General features: G+C 45.3%; 1 protein-coding gene across 6 annotated transcripts in view; it reads left to right on the top strand.

Annotated features, from left to right (window-relative positions):
- Positions 1-18829, top strand: part of BCAR3 (BCAR3 adaptor protein, NSP family member) — a 360529-nt gene that overhangs the window by 331728 nt on the left and 9972 nt on the right. For all 6 annotated transcript variants that reach the window (XM_069641839.1, XM_069641840.1, XM_069641841.1 and 3 more), the window contains 4 exons: positions 2647-2762; positions 8979-9150; positions 15185-15296; positions 16290-16499. In XM_069641839.1, coding sequence (XP_069497940.1) covers positions 2647-2762; positions 8979-9150; positions 15185-15296; positions 16290-16499 — 610 coding nt within the window. The remainder of the gene's footprint in view (positions 1-2646; positions 2763-8978; positions 9151-15184; positions 15297-16289; positions 16500-18829) is intronic.

Genomic DNA, 18829 nt, shown 5'->3' with positions numbered 1-18829 from the left:
ACCTAGTTTCAGTCGGGCATACAATGTCTTGCTGAAGATCCGTTAAAAAGGGAATGGATATCACCACGATGGGCTGCTGCAGCTCTAGCATTAATCAAGAAACCAACAAAGGGAGCCACAGAAGACGAGATGTTGGAAGGCACATTAGGTAAAATAGACCGGTCAGTAAAAGCAGTAAACTCAAGAGAGGACGTAGAGACAAACAAGGAATATGAAATACCCGGTGTAAAACAGGTGGCAGAGAGGAGGGAGCAAAAGAGGTTCATTCATCCAGTGTATACGCCGGGATGAATTAGTGGTGGACTCTAAATGCTACCCCTTAGAGGCTACCAACGGATCTTCAGACATGTTTTGACGGGCTGTAAATGGCCTTCGGCGCATGAAAGGCAAGCGCCCACTGCACGGACGCCGTCCCTAACACATAAGTGCAAGAAACCATGCGGGGCAGCGAAGAGCAGGTGGACAGTGGAAAAGAAGAAAAGACTTGGGCAAAGTGAAGTACGATTTAAATAAAGTATTATATTGATATAGAGAAAAAATAGTCCTAAACTTCTAAATTGTAATTCAAACAACTGACAACAATTCCTACTAGTCGCAGATAAGTTTAAAATGGTTTCAGCAGGCTAAAATATCCTACACCAAAACTAACGGTGAGCGAGCTCACCCGTCACCATTATTACAGGTCAGCAGCCAGGTCATAACCAGCCTGTAGAAAAATCATCTGCAGGCTTTTATACAGGTATTACAGGTTTTCATGCATCATTATTTCATCTCACTCTGCAGCCACCTTTGTATAAAACAATTCTGCTGCAAATAACTATCCAAAGGGGTAATCCTACATTTAATTTACATATGATATGAAAACAGAATTATAAGGGGACCGGAAGAAACTGCCACTTTGCTGTAGGTCTAGAATGCCCCGAGACCTCACCATCTTAAAGACAGAAGCAGGACTAGTATCTCCCCTGCTGGTAAGAGACACATTTCACCATTACACAGGCTTGGCAGCTGGTACTAGGAGAGCCACAGGAGCCACGTTGCTGCACTGGGAAGTATAACCCCTGCGTCTCAGCCCGGCACCCTGGGGGGCAGAGGGCTGCAACCTGTGCAGCTTTGCTTCTGCCACATTTGGAGCAGAACCTACCATTGATGTAAAGTCATAGTGGTGGAGTAGCAGTGACAGAGGCTGCTGCCTTCCTATGGCCAAATCCACAAGCCAATTCACATCACATACAGGGCATATGATGCTGTGGGCAAATCCGTACAGGAAAAAACGTTCCTGTCCGAGGAAGTTTCTAAACTGGAAACTAGAACACTGCATTTCTTTTACTGTACCTCCCCAGAGGCAAAAGCTTAGTCTGTTGCTTGGCATGCATGTATGACAGCGTGGAGCCCCGTCCCCATACGAATAATGACAATAGCAGTACATTGTCGCCCTGTGCGTCTTAGTACCATATTGCCGCATCCTCATGATGTTGTGAAGCACCTTTAGCTGCACCATTTGTTCGCTCTAGTGTTAATAACCGTGAAGTTGGTCAATAACGCGAATTATTGGCCTCCCATTGCATAATGCACCTGAATCACAGGAGAGGGTCACAAGGAGGGTAATGGAAACTCAGTAGTGTTAATCACCATCTAAAATGTCAATAATTATATTTGCACATGGATGTACCAGTGCATTCACACCTTGCTTCACTCCCATTGCTCCAAAATGTCAATTATGCAAGGGCTTCAGTGTACCAGTCACGGTAGTTAAATTTTAAGCAACCTGATTGGCTTTCGCCTTCACCACATTTCAAAGAATTGGAGAGTTTTATTTTTTTTTAAAGCAGTAACCCCCAAGGTGGCATGGTTTCACCGTCTGGTAGTAGTTGGGGTCCAAGTTTGCTCGGGGGTTATCGCTAGTAGCTCCTTAGCATGCTGTCTGGAGCACCAATAGCATGTTTTGAGGCTGAAATGGTGCAGTAGGCCGTTTCCCAAATTAAAAAAGAAAATGCAAATCAAATGGCATTGATGTTAAACTGAGAAGGGAATGGTATTGGTGTTAAACTGAGAAGGGAAACTCGCCAGGCCCCTTCTCCATTTTCATGGCCGCCATCTTTGAGGAGAGGCAGAGGAAGGAGGGAAAGTAGTGGCAGTGGGTGAGCCACCCAGAGCAGGAGGATGCAGGAGACTGTTGCATGGAGGGTTCTGGGAGGGGGTATGGGTAAATGCAATGGGGTGAGAGACTGATCAATGGGCAAAAAATACAGGTCAATACTATGAGGTAAAGCCCACCTTCCAGACTCCTGTTGCTCTAGCGTCACAGAGCTGTATGCTAATTGTTTTGCAAAACAAAGGCTGATGCATTGTTTCCGGTGCAGGAACTTTTCTCTTGTTTTGTCTACAAGTTTCGGAACATTCATTTGTCTCACCAACCAGCACCATTTTAAAGAACACCTTGTTCGGCTTCAGCACACACTTAAGCCGTGAATGGAAGCCGTGCCAGACTCGCGGTGTGCCCTGTTGGCTTCCGGTGATATGGGGTGCCTGTGTTTACGCAGCGTGAGAGCTGCGCGCGCCACAGACTGACTAAACATCTTGCTTCGTGAAAGTCAATAAGCCAGCTTCCTGAACTTGCACGTGTTGAACTTTTGTACCCGCCAGGTTGCCAGGATACTAGAGGTCTCTGCGGAGACGCGGAGGATCATGGGAGTGAGCTCAGGCCTGGAACTCATCACGCTGCCGTACGGACACCAACTCCGCCTCGACCTAATTGAACGGTAAACAATGGAGCTCGGCCGCCCGTTTGTGTTATCTTGATAATAATGCTTAGTTATTGCGACAAATGTTTGTAAAGTAAAAGTAACTGCCTGCCCTATGTGTGCAAGAGAACACTGTGCATGGCTGCTGCGTGTAGATTAAGAAACATGCACTTAAGTGTGTGTATATGCTTGTACATTCGGATGGCCTTGGAATGCGACAATTATAGGTGAAACACCTGCAGTTCTAATTCCCAGTTGTCTGGGTGTTAAAACAATCACCAAATAACTAGACAAATGATACAATCACACTGAACATGTTCATTTCATTTTCATAAAAATTGTTGGTGAACATGCGCAGTGTGATTGTATGATTTGTCTAGTTGTTCAATTGGTGGAGTCCCTGGGTAGGGGTCCCACGCTCAGATACAACCACCCGCTGCTGCAGTGTCACCATTAACCACTGAATAGGCTTTTTGTGATTAGTTTGCATGTGATCACTTGTTGTACAAGCGCTGTGGTTCCCAGTCTCTTTCTGCCTTGGTTGAATTCAGACTAAATAAATAAGACAGGCATGTGCTCCACTCACACACCTTACATCCCCACCTCCACCCCACCCACACATCCAGCTTCAACTACTGCTTGTGTGCAGAGCCTATGAAATAGTCATTATCGCACTCCTAAACGTTTTGTGTCTCCATGCTGGGTGAAAACTGATTATTTTCTTTTTAGTGACTGAGGGTGACATTTTTTTATGTGTTTGGCAGTTGAGTGGACTGATTCCACAGCGGTCAACACCCGCCAAAAGCATGTGAGTAGAGGTTTGCATTATTAAAACTCCAAAGAGTTGAAAACCATGCCCCTTTTCTGAAGTCCCTCACTCATGCCCACCAGCATATGCGGGAGTCGAACAGCTTTGCCATCAGCCACGCACACGGACACTCGTCAAAGGGTTAGATATTCACACCGCCCCGCTTCCGGCGTGCATACATATTTTATCATCTCATTCCTTCTCCCTTTCCTCAGAGCACGTGGTGTGGGCTCCCCCTCCCATTCATCGCATCTTGTCCGGAATGAGTACAACACCACATTCCTCAAAAACGACAGGGTTTCAGGCATACCCATCACCGTGGCACTTCCTCCCAGTGGTACACCCCATTGAATACATACCCTCGCAGTCATGATGATGGTTGAGGCTGTTCTCTCAGCACATAGTGGGATCCTCGCCCTCTCTCAGGGTGGGGGTTGTGGAGGTGGTAGTAGGGTTAGCGTCTTCACCTTGTGGGGCATCAGGACTGGGGGTTTCATGTGCTGTCAGGGCCTCATCCATATTGGCCATTTCTTCTCCTCCTGGGTCTTCCTCATCAGGCTGGCGACTCATCGCTCCTTGGGGCTTCAGCAACTCTCTTTCCACATCGCCAGAGGTACTTTGCGGAAGTGGGATATGTTTCGGTTGACAACCTCTCGTCCTCAGGCTGCCATCACCATGCTATGGGTGTGATTCATATGACATCGTCATTTTCTTGGGTGGAGACTGGTTCTTTACTAGTGCAGTATCTCCTGTTTGGAGCTCTCGGTGTAATGCCTGGCGGGCACGGCTCTCCTTCTCATTGTGCTGCCTCCGTGTTCTCTCTACTTGCTCCATGTCCATCATCTCTGGTACCACCCAATTCAGGTGGAGGGGAAGATCTGCCTGAATTGGCACTCCAAACCTCAGCGCTGTGGGGCTTATGTGAATGGCGGTGTGAGGGGTCTGCCGGTAGGACCGTAGGAAGCAGTATACTGGTGGTAGCTGCGGCTGTTTATCCTTGGCGATTCATATTACCTTGTTCAATGATCTCAGGAACATTTCAGCATCCCCATTGGTCTGTGGCCAGCAGGGGGTGATTTTATGGTGATGTATGTTGAGGCTCTCTAGAAATGTCCACAACTACTGACTGGTGAATAGGGGTCCGTTATCACTCTTCATTTTACTTGGCAGGCTGTGAACTGCAAACATTTTCTCCATGGCTGTTATAACAGAAGATGCATCCATGTATTTTACGGTTCTACCTCTCGGTACCGGCAGAATTAGTCTACACCTACCAGTAGATGGCTTTCATTGGCCACTGTGCAAAAGTCCACACTGATCGAACCCCATATTTTCTGGCTTCTGGGGGTACTGACTATAGGTGCTGTGGCCATCTGCCAGTGGGAGGATGGACATGGTGCACAGGCCTCAATGAGGGCCAGGACTATGTTGAAAATTGAGCATCCAGATCCAGGATTTTAGGTACGCCTGGGTCTTCACTACCCCCCCCCGCTCACTACAGCACTGTTGTGCCTGTCAGATCCATGATCAATTCGTCTGTGGTTGGTGTTATGTGGCGTTCACATTGTATTGTCACATTTGGTAGTCTAGTCGCATATCTATACAAAATCGTACGGCTTTTGGGTTTTCTGTCGCCACCATGGGGATACCCATGGGGTGGGGCCAGACATTCTCAACGATCCCCCATGTTTTCTAGCTTCCCTAACTCGACTTGTACATCTTTTTGTAGGTGGAAGGGGGCGCAGCAGTGCCTTACCACTCTAGGTTCTGACAGTCGGGTCCATATGCATCCTGAATTTCCATCCTTTCAGGCAGCAGATTCCTTGGAACAACTTGCTGTGTTTTCATAATAGTCTATCAATTTCAGGCAGTTGATGCTGAATGCAAAGTATCAGTTTAAGTTTTTCAGCTGTCCAACAGCTCATGAGGGTCTCCATTCCCACGTCGACTATGTATATGTGGGTTCTACAGGTGGTTACATTATGTGTCAGGTCAGACAAGAATGATCCTACTACGGGCAGAGGCTTCTTGCATCCGTAGGCAAATAGCTGGACTTTCTTGTCCTGGAGCTGAGGTAACGGTTTCAGTTCTTCGAATTTCACCGGGGCATTAGATTTTTTGTGGCTCCTGTGTCTATCACCACCTTTGTGGGGATCCCATAAGCTAGAATCAGATAGGTTGGTCGAGGGGTTTTCTTCTTGCTGGGAGTCTTCTTGTCTGGTTTAATGGCTGAGATCATGTGGACTAGCTCGCCGACTTTCTGGCCTTTCAGCTGATGATTCCTCTTCCATTGCTCCTTCCTCTTCACCGTCACTGAATTGTCTCTGATCAGCTGCTACGGCTCTCGTTTTCCCTTTGTTTCGTCCTTTGTACATGTTGGTGCTTGATCACCCTATTTCATTCCGAGGGGGTGGGTTATGGCAGAATGCTGCAAAATGGTTGAGTCGTTTGCATTTTTCGGCAGGTGGGTCCTAGCGCTAGACACGGCTCCCCTCTGTGCCATGCACCTCCACACCATTTACAGGATTCCTGTCACCTGTCTTGCTGGCATGGTGGGATGTTGGCAGTTCTTCTCCCCTCGGGCATGGATTCTACAGCTGCAATGTTTTCTACTTGCTTGGAATTGTCGATTGGCAGTTGACTCATGGCCATTTCCATTCTTGTGACTTGTTCATCAGTGCATTCTCTTTGTCGACGCATTGCCAGGATCCGGTCTAGTGGTAGGTTCTTCTCTGATAAGGTTGCTCTCTGCAATTTCTCCGATGATATTCCGTGAATGACTTGCTGACTCACTGCGAAATCCTCGTCTGGGAACCCATATCCCAGAGCCATCTCTCTGATGCGGGCGTGAAAACCGTCTATTCTCTCCAGGCCTTTGCCAGGCCATGCTCAGCTGGAACGTTTGTTATCCGGGTTCAACTCCGGTTTGAACTTCCCATTCAGGGCTCTGTTCGCTGCTTAGTAGTCATCAGCTTGCCCTCTGTTAGGTAGGGCGCTGAATAGTCTCAGTGCTAGCGTGCTTAGATTGAGCATTGGTATTGTTCGCTGTTCTTCCGAGGCTGATTTTCTTGGCTTTGACGTGGAGCTCAAACTGCTGGAACCACAGATTCCACTGCAGTGCAGCTCCTGTTGCATAGGTGTCATATGACCTCATTAAGTGGCCATGAGTTGCATCTAAACCTGGAATGGGTCCTACTTGTTCCACAGCTACTCCTCTTGCGCTTCTGGGAATAACCCCCACCCCTGGCTAAGCCTGACTACGACGTGTGGTCGTTCACTACGCCTTGTCACTAGTGTGAAATCCCCCACTCATGCTCCCTGGCACGAGCGGGACTCAATGGCTTTGCTACCGGCCACGCACAAAACCCACGGACACTTGTGTGAGGTTCGATACTCGCCCCACTTCTGGCACGCGTGTATTTTATTTTTCCCTTTCCTCCTCTTCCTCACATCATGTCGGACGGGCTCCCCCTTCCATCCTGTGTTGTCTGGAAGGGTACAACACCACACCTTGGGTTATATTTGGCTTAAAGTATCATGGCCACATAATGCCTCACTGAAGTGCCTGCATTGTCTCACGATTGATGGTCACACGTCACCACATAATGTCTGGCTCACAGAGCCGTTCGTGGCCACACAGCACTGCCTAACAAACATCTTTCACCACTCCACCCACCCAGAAATCTAATGTCATCCAAAGAGCAGAACTCTCCTTCCACACCCCTGGAGAAAAAAAAGAAGACTAGGGGGCGGGGCAGAACATTTCACTCACTGAAATGCCTCCCCTCACAAGTTCCAGTGAGGCTTGAGGACACACCTCTTCTGCCCACCTGGCTGCCTGCAAAGTAAATCAAAGTAACATAACATAAACCGGAGCATGAGCCTATTTAGCACGTGTCCTTGATGGTTGGATGCCTAAGGCAGGCCCCTTCAGCCCACCAGTTTCGGCATGTGCTGGCGCCCACCAAGACTTCATATCGGTGCTGCAAGCCATAAACAGATGGCCCAAATCAGCAGAACTCCTCACTCAAAAGGTTACCATTGAACCGGGGACACCTGCAGCCTTTGGGATACGCGTTAATGAGCAAGGGAGCAAAATAAAGAGTTTTGGGGGCATAAACGGGGGGATTTGCACTGGTTATCCTCCCCACCCACATACAGATCTATATTTTCTACATCTAATTTCTCTCAAGTGTATTACTTCTTTGGGGGCCCCCATCCCCTATTTAGGATGTGATTTCTCACCCTGCTGCTCGGGATCTGGGTGTGGCCTGAGAAGATAAAGGAGGAGGACTGACCTCAGGGGTTTGTGTCTAGGGGGGAAATTGAATACTTCACCATTGATTGATTAAAGTACTTGTTTCGTCAGCCGCTGTCATCCCCGGTATCCACACCTGCGGCCTCTTAATTCATGCAGGCATACACGCAGCCTTGTATCCTATTCACTCACTCATGTTCTTCAGTTATTCACTGATTCGTCTATTCATGCATGCACCCATCCACTCACTCACTCATCCACCAACTTGCTCTCTCACCCAATCCATCCATCCATGCCCTCTCAAAAGAGACAGTATCATTTCTCTGCAGGGCAGAAACATATGGTTTAATTGCTTCAGAGCATTGGTACATCTCTCATGGAGCGCTATTGAAATATATAATTTGGTTAAGATTAGGCCAGCATGGGTGAGGTACGAGGATATGCAGGTATCCCTGGGGCTGCTACATTCAGGATATGTTTGAAAAGCTGATATAGCTGAGCCAGTATCAGTCACACTGGGCATGGGAAAAAGCTCTGCCTAAGCCATACAGTGTTCATGACACTTGCTAAAAATGTAAGAGTGTAGTTCATACTCCAGGCACGTTCTGCCTTTGGCATCTTTGCTGGGCATTATGCATGATTATGGGTATAAAGACTGAGTCTGCATGGTCATTCCATCCTTGCCATCTCTGATGAAACGACCAGCTTCCTGTTCAGAAAGTTTTATAAACCCATACAGACAATACACCTTCATATTCAACAATTCCACCGCAGGTTCGATGGGGTTTGCCAATGATTGTTATGGTAGCTTTGGACCTGCCTGACCTTAAAGAAAGGGAGAATGATGAAAGCATGGCAGATGGGGGGGGGGGTTGGGGAGAAAAAACGCATGGTCACAAACAGCCTGCAGTCAGCACCATCTATCATGTTGTTGGCGTGATCCTAAGTCCCCAATTAAATGTATTTAGGCGTCGCCCTGCATGAACATGGATTCCAGTGTAAGAAGGAAATCAACCTTGATAAGAAAGTTAAATTGGAGGATTAAAGTTGTATCTGGGTTTCTGTGATGTTCGATGTTACCACACCAGGTGGCGATGACCAAGTGGCAGTGATGAATATGTACCAGGTAACTTCTAACACGTGACCCTCGTCGCTTGCTTTCCGCTAGGCACAGCACCATGGCTATAGGCATAGCCGTGGATATATTGGGCTGCACTGGAAACTTAGAGGAGAGAACCTCAACCCTGAACAAAATCATCCAGGTGGCCGTGGAGCTGAAGGACTTCCTGGGAGACATGTACGCGTTCTCTGCCGTCATGAAAGCCCTGGACATGCCTCAGGTACATTATGGATTTTTGGGATTGAATGTTTGCAGTTCACCTTGCTTTTCATCATTTCACCCAGGGGTGAGAAACGCAATTTGTGTAGGCATGGGAAAAGCACCTGCCAGGCACCCTCATAATGTTATTAACTGGCGATTGATGGTAGCAGGTGCAAAAATGTGGTGAGAGTAACTGAGCATCTAATAGCAGGTACCTGGCACATGCCTACTACTTATACACAAGCCAAAACTGTTGGCTTTGCCAATGCTTGTTTTAAACAGGACTTCATTGAAGGACACGCATAGTGCTTTTATATTGAGTGGCTGAAGGCAGCCCTGGTTAAGACATTTGTATATCACCAGTCGCGGGTTTACAACTCCAAATAAGTCATTAGATCTCTAAAGACTGCTTTGAAAAAACACTCGCAGGCACTTTCAGTGCAGAGTTTGATGGTAAGGCTTAACGCATTACCAGAGTGCAGCGTCTGCTTTCTTGAAGGCTGAGGTGGAGAATTTCTTGCCTTGAACTATCCTGCCCTGAACTATCTTTATGGAGTGGTAGGCACTAAAGACTGGTGATCCCAAAGTGGTGAGTTTTATTCTGACTATGTAATCAGCCAGCACGAGTAAGAAATCTAACGTCTGTCACTGAGGGATAGCTGCTTACACTTGAAAACACCCGTCCATTTTCTCTACGAGAAGATACATTTTCTTTTCTACAGGTACCGGCCTTTTTGAGTGAACCCATCCATCTGCTAGAAAAGTGAAAAGCAAAAATGCGTTATTTCTAAAAAGTTTGAAGGCATTTATCTCTTCATACCCATCGGTTCAGATATAGGAATCTGTTGTCTAGAGGAATGAAAAAGATCTACCTGAAGCACAAGGCCCATTTCTGCCCCTGAAGAATGTCCAGTTAATTACAACATTCAGGACAGAAACTTATATAAGTTGGGCTTTGTCGACACAGTGGGGAATAAGAGAAATTAAGTTGTCACTGTGTTAGTTTCATCAAGTATTTGGACTTTGATTTTGTGAGGTGGAATCATTTTATTATTGTATACTGCTATGTTGTGTATGTGTTTTGAAATGTTTTTGTTATTTGTGCTTAACTGAGAAAATGAATTAAAAAATTAAATTTTAGGAAACATCTTTGTTTGATGTTGATTACATGGTACGCAGCCCATATTTGTCATCTTGGGGTACGCCATTTGTGTCATTTATAGTTCCTTTATCCCTTCTTTTGGTTGATTATATATATTGTATCCTCACTTGACAGGAGGGATTATCACCCTAGCGTGGGGCAACCCTTGAATGTAATGAATTGATAAGGCTTGATTAAAGCAAGCTCAAGGAGTTTCCTTGAGGTGGTGTTTTGTGCAGGATCTAGGTGGGAATGGACATGGGGATTAGCATGGCTATGGGCAGTCAATGGGTCGGCAAATAACCAAACACCTACAAGCTATGTGTCCCTCCTCACATGACATCTCTTCCTATCTGTACTCCAATGCAATAGTTTTGGCTTATATGTGTAACAAGTGACACCTAATAGCCAAACAAAAAAGACCATTCGAGACTTACACGGAGGCTGTTAGATGCGTTTGGAGCCAAAGCACCTATAGGAAAGGATGTCACTGGAGTGGGCAGTATGGTCATCAGAATCAGGGCTTAGGGGTGTCTAGGTTACCGGCACTGTTGGACACAGCAGTCTACATGAACGCACTGCGTACACATCGATGCCCTACCCAAATTAAGAATATATACTGCATGGAATGGTGTCCTTATGCCGTAAAGTGTGCTCTCTATGTGTACATCATCTGCGCACATGGTGTTGCACACACCCTGGCACTAGAAGGTTGAAGATTTAAAAAAAGCATCACTTTTCTCCATCAGCTGTTGAGAATATCTCACGCCTCAGCATCCAACTTCATGTTACCGCTTCACCGGATACAGTAAGAGATCAAAACACATTAGTGTCGCTCTAAGGCTATTGGCATAACTGCGCCTCCACTAGTGAAGAGTGGCGTACACTTGCCACTAACGAGCAAGAAAACATACTACTGGACTGCTGATCTCAGCCATTGGTGCTCTGCTACTCACCCCGTTTCTCTTTTGCGGATTAAGGTAGTGCTGTAGATCTAGATTCGTTCCTTGTCTCATAATCGAGTCATATAAGTGACACTGGTTGTACCCCCACATCATTGCTCCCCAACACTACCCCAGAACAGCTCTGCAATTTGGGATCAATGTACTTAAACACAAAGGGTGTGATGGGCAGGATTCTGGCAGCCGCTCCTGGAATTTGCATGGTTTATATGTTTTTTTGGGTCCCGTTTCAACAAAAACCAAACCTGCATTGTGAGCACTAGAATGCTTCACAGGTAGGAGCTACTGGACTATTAGTTTCATATTAAGTAATTTATAGCACAAAGAATGTCGTAGCGCTATACAGCGAGGCATACAAGCAGATATCATTTAATCAAGCAAAAAGTGACCCCCTTCCATCAGACAACACTTTACAGCAGGGGGTGCTAAAGCCGACTTGCCCTTACCGGCTAAACCACTAGGGCATTCACAGCAGCAAGGACTGAACCGCCTGGCATGCAGGCTCTCCACACCAGCCTACATTCAGGTGTGTCTTGATTAAACAATTAGCTGCACATGGTATTATTAGAGGTACACGCTCTTTCTCCTTTTTGAGGCTTGCCAGTCTTTTTGCCCCGCAGTCATTGCTTTCACCTTATGCACAGCTTTGAAAATAATGGAGATTTTTATGAAGGGGCACTCCATGAGACACTCTGAGCATGACATCTGCCACTGTTGCCTCCAGAATCTTTTCAGTTTACCTACAATCTTTGCCCCCACACAAGGGGTAGTCTGGCCAAGAAGAGAAAGGGGCTGAAATGACCTTAGGAACTATTCTGTCTAATTTGTGATTCCAACACCCTTTACTCTGATGCTCCAATTCAGGATCTGTCCTCAAGACTAAGGATTCACCCCTTTACTGACGCGTGCATTGCTTGCAGTGTTAAGTACAATGAGCCGTAAATGCATTTACAATGCACGTCGCATTCAAAGCACTGGGAAGGTAGTGTCAAGAAAGTCACATACACATTTTCAGCATGTTTCTAAGCTTAGTGAACGTATCCTCACTGGTTTTTTCGTCAGCATCACAAGAGAATTGAGAAAAGAGGTGGATTAGGATTGGGCAGTCTGTATTACGGGAACATTCTATTTGGGGCACCGGAGTCTTTGGGCATGTGGGCACATAGGAAGAGTTACTCCTCCTTGATTTATAGGTCCCCAGCCTTTTATTAATGGGGCACTGTAGAGGAGCAAGTGGTTACCCTAGCTCACGCCCCCTCACCGCCACCATACTGGAACAGCAAGAGAAGGGCTATGTGTGGGACACTGTGTTATGCCTATACCACATGAAGTGTATGAGGGATGATATGCACTCTGACAGCCATACAGAATGTGCCCTTGCCCTGAAAGTATGGAAGGATGCCACATGAAGGATGTAAGCACGCACGTATGGACATCATGGAACGTTAAAGTGAAATCTGACGAAGGCAGAGTGATGTCATAAAGAGGATATATGAACCTGTGCTGAAACGATATGAAAATACAAGAGTGACAATGTAAATGAAGCACTAAGAGAAATATGTACCTAAAGCTAAAGTAATTGTGACTACAAAGAAGATGAAGTAACTTACTGGTCAATAACTGTAAATACGCAGTAATGCAAGGTAGATAAGAAACATATAGAGGGTTGCTAGAGAGGAATATATAACGTTGCAAGGACGGCCAGGATAGGAAAATGGACGCTGGCTCATGTCGAATTCAACCAAGCTACCTTAGAGACAGACCAACACTGCAGAATCAGCAGAGGCTGAAAGCCCCTTGTGCAGAGCACCTGGAAGGCTATGTTGGCCTAGGATCAAGGATGCTATTTTAAGGAATAATTGCAAGGCACAGGAGGAGTTAACCAGGATAAGATATGAATGAAGGGCACATTTCTCTTAGATTAAAGAGGAAGAAAACATCTGCAACGGCCAAAATATTGGACAGTTAAAAGTGTATGAAGTCTATGTAGAGTGAGCAAGTCTCTAGAGCCAAGAGGATCAATAACACCCTGCATAATTGAATCAAATCGCAGTAAATAAGAGGCTGAAATTGACAAATTCGTTGTCTCTTCACATGTGACTCAGAAGTCAAAGATAAGGGCTATTCGTTAGAGCCTCAGACGAAGATAGTGGTATGCCACACTCCCTCAAATGTTCCAGGACAGTGAGTAGACTGCAAGGTGAACTACAGAGGGTAGACTAATGTATGGCCGACCGATGATGGATTAATTGTGAGAATGGGGAGTAATCAGACGCATTTCAAAGCAGCTAGGTTTCGTTTAAGGGGCAACCTAACATACAATGTTGCATACAGCAATCTGCTGGTAATTTGTCTGCTATAATCAGTACTATACGTATTTAGAGGTAGTTTGAGGCATGTCCTACAGACAAGGGGCAGCCAATGATGTATTCATTCGTATATGTTCTATACATAGATATGTTTCCTTAGCCAATGCCTTCCCTCAATAAGTTTTATAATTTGCCACGTAGACATTAACGAGGAGATAGTACTCCCAACATCCTTTGTGGATCCAAAGGATGAGGCTCAGAAGGTATTGCACTGTCTGGATGTCAAGCGTGCTCTTAGAGTCTATCTAGACAGGACAAAGCTTCTGTAAATCAGATGCCTTGCTCATCACTTTTGGTGGATCAAAACCAGACTGTCAAGCCTCCAAGGCTTCCATAGCAAGGTGAATGGTTATGGCCATTAAGGAGGCATATGAGGGGCAGCACAGGCCTTTGCCAGCAAACATGCATATCCACACCATCAGAGCAAAGGCTACAGTGGTGGCTTTCCAGAGACACGTCCGGTGGCAGACGATCAACAAGGCGGCTACTTGAGCTTCCCCATCAGCCTTTTGCAAACACTACTGCTTGGATGCCAGCACCAGATCGGACGCAGCATTTGGCCAGGCAGTTCTGAAGAACTTGTTTTCTTAGAGGGGCAACTCTCCACTCCAGGGATGCATTCCGTTGTAATTGCCCATACAGTATGGAGGAAAGGGGACTGGACGTAGGAGTAATTATAAGTTACTCACCATAGTGACTAATGTACTCCTAGTCCATAGTGCCCTTTCCTCCGTACGTCGCACCATCCTGCTCCGTAACAATCAGTGTCATCAGGCAATCATAATATTGTCGCCGCGTCAAAGGGGATTGAGGAGTGGTGCCATTGGGCAGAGAGAGGGCAGGCATGCGCCCAGGGCCGGAGGAAAAGGCACTATGGACTAGGAGTACATTAGTCGCTATGGTGAGTAATTTATAATTCCCCCCGCGGGGATGGCAGCATTATTTACACAGCGTTGCCCCCTGCGATTGGTCCCAACCGTTTCTGCCGTTTCTGTTCTACACTTTCAATTGCCCCTGCATACCGCCATGCAGTCTTCTACTACATTGTCCAGCTTGTTTATTAAAGGGATTCATGCTTTATTTTGAGCACGGGTCACTGTATTTCTCAAGCATTCTAGCTTAGTAAAGTTTTTGTCTGAATATGTAGGTCAGACTTGCCTTATAGTATTTCTCAACTGTTTTAATTGTATTTGTTATTTAACTGGGCTCCGCCCCCATCTTCCCATGTCTTGTGTTTGGCCAGCCACCCAAGTACTGTGTTATGGTGCTTTTGGGTGGCAGTTGGAGTAATCATTATCCTTCATATTCATGAATCATATTTACCCTTTTATTGCATCCGTAATCAAATAAAATATACTTAATGTCAAAGAAAAATAATGAACATCATTATTGAAACAAGGTGTCCGAGAAAACAAAAACTGGGACTTTCTCTGTAAAATATTGTTACCATTAATATAATGTGAAGTAAAGTGTTCTTATATAGCGCCCTTCAGCCAAGTTTGTTGGGCTGGCGGCACCTAATAGTAATTACTTTTATCGAGATAATACGACTGAACTATGAATATTTTCATTTTGTTCCAGATCACAAGACTAGAACAAACATGGACCAGTTTACGACATCAGTACACCCAAAATGCAATCATCTATGAAAAACAGCTAAAACCCTTCAGCAAAGCTTTACATGCAGGGGAAGGTAACAATACATTTGGAATCATTTTGCATTTTGTAAACTCGAATAATTCATTTGGTTAGAATTTAATGTGTTTATAAGTGGTAGGGAGCATAAAAAATACCTTAAGATTCTACGAAAGCTTGTGATTTCCATCATAAGAGTAAAGACTCAGATGAACTTTTCTCAGATAAGCCGCAGCCGGGTGTCGGGCAATGGATTTCTAGTCCTAGTTCTCGATCTATAGTAACAAGGAACAGTCGATTCACTGGAGCACCTTAGCAGGCATGTTGCCAGAAGAGACATGGATGTTTAGAGAACTATACAAACATCTTTAAGTGCATTTGTTTTATTATGGGAGTTGAAAGGCTCCACTGAAAGTAAGACAGCAAGCAACCCGTAGGTCCACCAGGATGGTTGTGACTTAGCCAGTCTGATTACTCACAAAGTTTAGCACTGGTGGACCTGTGTTACACTTGCAGCTCACACCACATGTTCTCATTCACCCTTGGGCTGACTCAGCCTTTCATTCTAATGAGTTTGATACATTGAGTACTGTTACATTGGGCAATAGTAATATTGATTATTTACGGTGCAATGACATGACAACAAACACAAAGTCAAGCGCTATATGGAAACAAATTAATAACATATCTACAGACACCCACTATCTGCATCTACAGGCTCATGATGCACCCTTAACAGTAGAATTAAACACAGCATTGCTCTGCTGCCAACCTGTAAATGTGCAATATCATAACACACCTGGCCTAGATGTGTCCCTTCTGTTTGGGAAATAAACAGTGACTATGTGCCATGTATTGCCAAACATTACTGCAGAATATGAAGCTTTGTCATGTCATTGCGTTCTATTGCAAAATGGGCCAAATTGTAAACTCAGAGCAGTGTGGTAACATACTGCACTGCCAAAACTTGGCAAAAAATAAGATACTGCCCAATACTCAAAGGAAGTTGCTGGTTGTTACCTGAACTGTTATTATTGTCGATCCTTTCCAGAAACCTCAATGACTCCCAGCAACGTAACTGTACCGCTGCTGATACCGCTGGTTGTCCTGCTGGAGCGCCAAGATGTCATTTTTGAAGGAATGGACATATGGGAAAACAACGACGAAGGCTGTGAAATAATGCTGAGCCACCTAGAAACCGCTCGTTCCATTGCCCAAAATGCGGACACATACCGAGCGAATGCAGAAAGGATATTAAATGGTGAGTTACAGTGGAAAAGCACAAATAACTTACTTCACAGCCATTTCATAGCCTTGTCTAGCATTCAACATCACAGGTTAAAGAATAGTACAGTGGACTTCAATCGTCACTAGGATAATCGCGTTGTGATGTCACAGTCTACCCATTGACCGTGCTAGGTGGGGGTTTTGGCATTTCCTAAATATCCAGAAGTCCATTTAGAATCTCTCCTGGGGTGGTGCGGCAGGAAGGACAGACTGCCACTACTGTGAGTCTTTAATAGGAAGGATCTTCCAGCAACACACTTGTTCTTCATTGGTGGTATCACCAGATTGTTTTCGAAGTATTTAATACAATAGTTGCAAACATTTAGCTCTGATAGTTTTCTGTTGCATATAACTTGGTGATATAGTGCCCATTCTGGCTGGATTTCGGTGTAAAAAGGCAAACCGCTGACATCGGAATGTTAGCTCCAACGTGCAGATTGCCACCTGCCACTCCGATGTAGACGTCGGGTGAGCATGTACATTATCAAAAATGCCAATAACATAACTATACATTTGTCACATATGATCAAAAGAGGTTTGGCCATTTTTGATTAAGCAGAACACCAGAAATCATTGTGTTAAAAAAACAGTCTGAATATGCATAATTCAACCCAATTTACTATTTATTTACAGTTCATGGGAACATTTTCCTATTGTGTTTTTTATGGTTTAATCAAAACAGTGGAGTGATACAGGTTTCTTGGCATGGCGCTCTTGTACTAACAGACACATTCCTGTTCTTGCCCCCTTTTTCATGAAGATGAGCTAGACTAGAGGGCAGGCACTTCAGCAGTCTCCTCTCTGAGTAATATTCTTACCTTTGGAGCATCAAACACCCCTGTGAAAGATTGGGTCCGAGAGACCAAATAATCCGCGCACATTCAATGAAAATTCATTCTATGCTCTGTGAGATGCGGTTGGTCTGTGTTAAGTGTTCACTCTGCCTCAATGGAATGACATGATTTAGATCAGTGCACTCTTTGAGAGGAGCGGTTACAGTGTTCGCAGTCTACTGTTGTGCCGTGTAATTCTTCAAACAGCAAACACTGGACTCAACCCTATAGATAACTGGGGTACCAGCCATGTTTAATCCCTCAAACAGACATATACTTTGCAATCTACAAGCAGACAACGGTACCGGCCCATACCATGGCAGTAAGATCAAATCAAGTCATTCACTGCATTAAAGCTACACGTGAGCTAGTATAACATTCTCATGCTCACTGCTCTTGCTGCTTATGTACCTTGCTCGTGTTATAACATGCTATGTTTAATGTATCTTTTCAACTGTGCCTTTTTCCCCACATTGCACGCTCCCTACCTACTTTGAATAACGCGCATGTCCTGTGGTCTACCTTTTACCATCTGACGATTATGATGTTGTTTCTATCTCTGCATATGTCAATGTATTAACTTACTGTATTCCACGCTCCTACAAGTGCATTGACTTCACTCCAGGACCTCTTTCCCTATTTGGCTCTTGTTATCTGCGGATTGTTTTTGCGCTACGATATAGCTAGCCACACATTTTGTTTGAATTCCCTGCTGCCTCTTCTTGCCATTCCATACCTGATCACTGTAGTGCTTAAGACCTCACCCCTACCTGTGTGTACCCGATCTGCAATCACCTCCTTAGACCATCCTGGGTGACTGTCAGTGTAGTGATTCTACCATGCCTCAGTGACTAAGTATCACAGATTCTACCAAGATCCTAGCCTTCTGTTTTCTGCCTGCTGACACTCATAGCTACCTTATGGAAAGTAACCATAACTATGGCTACTCTCTACCCTTCTTCAACACAATAACCCCTACTAGGTTCTTGCCCCCATTCATGCCTTACACACCTTTGTCTTATCTTAATTCGGCATCGACCAACATTGACCATTGCCCTCTGATACCAGCACAATGGATCTCTCTCTCTACGCTTCTCTGCCTACGCCTAATCTACCTTGCCCCCTTAGTGCCAGGAATGCCAGACTAAGATCTAGCATTAAGCACTAACAGTCTTAACTTGCATAACCCGTTATCCACTAAGGGTAAACCTCTCCACACCACTGCCCCCAGCGTGGACGCCATGCCCATCCTCTCTAACAAACATACTGCAAATGTAACTAGAACTTTAGCTTCTGGAAAACCTACCTCTGGCGTTCCTACGATCAAAGGAGCACTTATAAACTCTAGATCTCTTATCGCTCATGCGCTAGACATTTCTGACCTCATATCCACCAACCATCTCTTGACTTCGAGGCGATAACCGAAACTTGGTTACACCCAGTCTCAGAGCCCTCCCTGTCCCTAGCGATC

This window comes from Ambystoma mexicanum, chromosome 1q, assembly GCF_040938575.1.
Source record: "Ambystoma mexicanum isolate Mex_15411 chromosome 1q, UKY_AmexF1_1, whole genome shotgun sequence".
NCBI lineage: Eukaryota > Metazoa > Chordata > Amphibia > Caudata > Ambystomatidae > Ambystoma > Ambystoma mexicanum.
This window is presented reverse-complemented; position numbering and strand designations above follow the sequence as displayed.